Source organism: Rhipicephalus sanguineus, chromosome 7 (assembly GCF_013339695.2).
Source record: "Rhipicephalus sanguineus isolate Rsan-2018 chromosome 7, BIME_Rsan_1.4, whole genome shotgun sequence".
Taxonomy (NCBI): Eukaryota; Metazoa; Arthropoda; class Arachnida; order Ixodida; family Ixodidae; genus Rhipicephalus; species Rhipicephalus sanguineus.
Genome location: NC_051182.1, coordinates 30192980 through 30197685, shown reverse-complemented (window position 1 = coordinate 30197685; position 4706 = coordinate 30192980). Strand labels below are relative to the sequence as shown.

The following is a 4706-nucleotide window of genomic DNA, read 5'->3' as shown; positions in this document are numbered from 1 at the left end:
CCACCTGGGCAGTGACCTGCGTCTCTATTATCTCGTTTACGTTATTGTGCATCCCGAGATGATCTAGCCTGTCGGAGCTCGTGAAAATCGGCAAGCCTAGGACTTTCTTGGTGCTCTTGCGCATGAGCGTATTTAACTTATCATGATGGCTAGCGCAAACACAACACAGACGCAAAGAAGAAAAAAACGACGACACAAGTTGTTAGCGCTTGTGTCATCGTTTTTTTCTTCTTTTTTCTGTGTTGCGTCTGCGCTAACCATATTGAGCATTTTCCAACTCGACCAATTCGCTACCCTCCTACAGTATTTCCCCTCCTTTTCTCTGTTTCAGTCCATATTAGAGCCGACGCCCCATAGTTAATATGGCTCATGAGAAACGCGTGGTACATCCTAAGGAGGTTGTCCTCACTTAACCCCTTCTTTCGATTGGACACCCTAGCGATTAACCTTAGCACATTCTCTGTCTTGGCTGTAACATGGGTAATTGTTTTGGCATTACAGCCCCTCGCGTCTATGAGCAGGCCCAGGATTTAGACTGAGTAGACTCTAGGAATTTTTGTCCGCCCGCCTATAATGTCACGGGGAGCTGGTTTAGAGGTGTGAGACCTCCAACTCTTTGCCTTGCCGGTCTGTGAAGTAACAGCTCCGACTTAATCGGAGGCAGATTCAGACCCGTGTCCGCGAGGTAGTTCTCCGTCTCGTCCAAGGGCGCTTGTAAAGCTTGCTCGATTTTCGCTAGGGAACCCCCGGGCACCAAATCGTAATGTCATTCGCGTAAAGTGCGTGTCCTATGCCCCGCAGGCCACCCAGCCTGTCTGCAAGAATCTTGATGACTATGTTGAAGAGCAGCGGTGAGATAACTGAACCCTGGGGGGCACCCCGAGGTCCCAATTTGTATTCCCTCGACCGAATATGCTCCGCTTGAATAGTAACAGTTCTGTTCATGAGAAACGACGTGACAAAGGCCTGGAATTTGACTCCCAGGCCCATGCCCGCCGTGGCCTGCAGTATGTATCGATGGAACACTGTGTCATACGCCTTAGTGTGATCAAGGGCTAGAATCCCCCTCACGTCCTGAGTGCCGCTATCAAAGATTTGCTTATTCAGCATTAGCATAACATCTTGCGTAGATAGCCCGTGCAGGAAACCCATCATATTATGTAAAAAGAGGCCTCTACGCTCTATATACCTGGAAACCCTGTTCAAAATCGCGTGTTCTGCTACCTTGCCTATACACAAAGTTAGCGATATCGGTCTCATGTTGTCCAAATCAAAGGGTTTTCCAGGTTTTGGAATGAGTATTACCGAGGCCGCTTTCCATTCGTCGGGCACCTCTCCTTCCTCCCATACTCTGTTGATCTCCTCAGTTAGTAGTTCCACTGCCTTATCGTCCAAGTTCCGTAATAGTCTGTTGGAAAGCTTATCCGGCCCCGAAGCCGATCTGCTGTTTAAATTGTGCTGCACCACCCTTATCTCCGATTCGGTGAAGGGCGCGTCCAGCTCCTCCACCGTCGCACACTCGATCTGCGGATAAACCTCGTCCTGCGTCGGCCCTATGAGGAGGTATTTATCCGCGACCGCATTAAAAAAAGATTGTTCAGTACCTCCCTCCTGCTTGTGCCTATGGATGACTTTACTGAGTGTTTGCCTTTGATTCCCCTTAGTCCGCGCGTCACCCAGGAGGTGCTTTAAGAGCTTCCACTTCCCTCCTGTGCGCATATATCCGTCTACTGCCGCGCATACCTCGTCCCATTGTAGTCTATTGGGCTCCACGCAATATCTCTCTATCTCTCTATTAAGCTGCGCAACCTTTTTTCTTAGCCTGCGGTTTAGCGTTGTGTTTTCCACCTCGTCAGAATCGAGGATTTGGCCTCCAACAGGTGCGATAGGTGCGGGTCCATTCTTGGGCTTCCGTTTGTACTACCCTAGTAGCCCTCTCTACATCCTCCTTGAGTGAGGCGATAACCTCGCTGAACGAGCAATCTGTGTCAGTGCGCTCCTTCCTAATGGTCCTAAACTGGTACCAGTCCGTGACTCGAAATACTGTTGTCGGTTTGGCGTCGACCTCTCAAGTTACAGCTGCTATAAAGTGGCCACTGCCCAGGTTCGCCTGTTTATTGGCCCACGTGACGTCACCTACGTTTCTCACACATGCCAAGTCAGGCGTTTTGTCTCGCGCAACCGACGTGCCCAGCCTAGTGGGGAACCATGGGTCCGTGATTACCGTAAACGCGAGATCGTCCAGGATCCTCACCAGATTCTCTCCTTTTACCGTTTATCTCGCATAGCCCCATGCAATATGAGGGGCGTTAAAGTCCCCGGCAACTATCAGTGGTGAGCGCTTGGCTATCGACGTCGCCTTCCTAAGCAGACAGTTAAACGTCTGTTTATGGTCCGACGGCGGGCTATACACATTAGGTACAAAGACGCTCTGTTTGAGCCGTCCTTGCGGTATAAGCTCCACGAAAAGGACCTCCATCTTACCCCGTCCGGATTGGAGTTGGTGCTCGATATAGGCTAACTTTCTGCTGATCATCGTGGCTAGTGCTCTTCTTCCCTCGTTCCTGACGGACACAGTTTTAAAGCCGGGAAGGGTAGGGACATCACATAGTGTCTCCTGTAATAACAATACCTGCGGCTCTTCCACCTGAATCTCTAAAAATTGCCTCAGTGGAGCCTTGCGCCTTTGAAAACTAGCGCAGTTCCACTGCCAGATTACCAGCTCTTTGTGATCGCCTTGCATGATGCTACATTACCATGCCTTGCTCCGCACCCGGAGTGTCCTCGGAGTGATTCGTTGTCTTGCTCTGCGCTCAGACCTTGGCTTTGGCCCTAATCGCCGCCTTTTCCTCCAATACCGTTACTCTTTGCAACAAAAGATTTCCACTTTCCTGATTTTCTCTACTTATCCTGAGAAGTTCCTCCAACATCTTTCTTTGCTCGAGCTAGACCCAGTTAGAATTTTTTCACCTGAGATTGTAGGAAACTTTCAGCGCTCAGTTCACAGTAACTGAATATGAACGTTTATTTTTGCCAAATATTCACACTGAGTTTTTATGATTAGAAGAATAACTGTACAGCAGGACTCACGAATTCATGACCTGCCGTTCTATCCTTTAAATAATATATGTAGGGTTTAGCTGCCAAAACCAATATATTGGGCGCGCATTAGCAGAGGGCTCCAAAAAGTTTCACCATCTGGTATTCTTTAACGTTCACTGACATCGCACAGCACATTAACCTCTAGTATTTCGCCTCCACCGAATTGCGAGCGCCGCAGCCGGGATCGAACCCGCGGCCTTCGGGTCAACAGCCGGGCATTGTATACCACCGCGGCGGACGATTTCTCTCTTTGAAAAGCGCATCCTCGTTGACTATTACCAACCAGCAATGGCGTAATGCCGTCGCCTCCGATATTGGCTCCGACAACGAGCGTGCTTGCAGAGTCAAGCTTGGAGGCTACGGTTGATTATAGTGTCGTTGTTGTCCACCGCCACAGAAGCTATCGCGCACATTGAGCAAGGAAAGCGAGGGTTCGTACCCAGGCTTTCAACGTGACAAGTAAGTGCTATACGATATAAGTAGGACTCTCTGTTTTCGGATAAATCCTAAAAAAATTCGGATAAATACTCGTCGGTATAGTTTTGACAATTGTGATTTATACGATAAACTCTGATTTTAAATGACCACTTTAAAAGCTCAAAGGGTATTTTGACAGATGAGAATCGGCGGCAGCAACCTCGTAAAGTATGTTTGCATCTATTACAACAAGCTTGAAGGTTGTAATAGGAATAAACGTCGGTGTTTTCCATTCAAGTATTTGTGCTTGTGTATATATGTGTCTTTGCGTTCAAACCTTCTAGACATCTAAAATACACTAAGTGTGTTCGAATGCTTTCGTGTTCAGATATAATTTCATCCAAGGTTTCGGTGTATTCATATTAATAATAGGTCCTTTATTTTTCACAAGGAATATTAGGGAGGCTGGGAGAAAATTCTGACCAGTGGCTTGACTAATTCCGGCCACGCAAAATTACACTTTGTCGAGTTTGCAGCAGTGCACATCAACAGCCTGATTAACAGAGTAAATAAACGACAAGTAAAAAAACGAAAGGACGGCAAAACAAGTTCATCAACAACAATGCAGCGGATTTTCATTGCAAATAAAATTAAGAACACATTTCAACAACTTATATTGCAAAATTAAACACCGAATTTCGGAGAATGGGGGATTTACGAGAAATAAACTACCACACACGTCGAACTTTCTCCAAACAAATAAACTCCGAAATATACGCTCCGAATTTCAAGAAAAATGAAATCCGAAAATACGGAACCCTGCATACAACCATGCCAGGGCTTGAATCTAGGAAGAACCCTTTGCCAGCGTCATCTTTGCCAGCGTCATCAACAGACAATAATGCCAAGAAAAGTATAGGTGATGTTATTTGTAGCATTTAGGATATTAATTTTTAAGAAAGTAATGCGGACGAAAAGATAACTTGCCACCGGCAGTAACCAAGCCTGCGACCTTCGAATAATGTCTCCGATGCTCTACCGAAACTATAACAGACGTAACATTGCGTGGCAGAAGAGTGGAATCGCACCAGGCGTGAAACAATGGGAATCCGTAAGTAGTGGATTGTTTCAAGCTGCCAACGCATTACGAAGGGCTGAGCCGTAACACATCATCGTCACCAGCCACA

The 4706-nt window shown here is 47.0% G+C and overlaps 1 protein-coding gene across 1 annotated transcript; it reads right to left on the bottom strand.

Annotated features, from left to right (window-relative positions):
• Positions 1–735: 735 nt before the first annotated feature.
• On the bottom strand, positions 736–1753 carry LOC119398583 (uncharacterized). Its single transcript, XM_037665418.1, has 3 exons — positions 1744–1753; positions 1306–1553; positions 736–1002 (listed from the first exon to the last, which is right to left on the bottom strand). Exons 1-3 carry the CDS (start codon positions 1751–1753, stop codon positions 736–738), a joined length of 525 nt encoding a protein of 174 aa, XP_037521346.1.
• Between the last annotated feature and the right edge of the window lie 2953 nt (positions 1754–4706).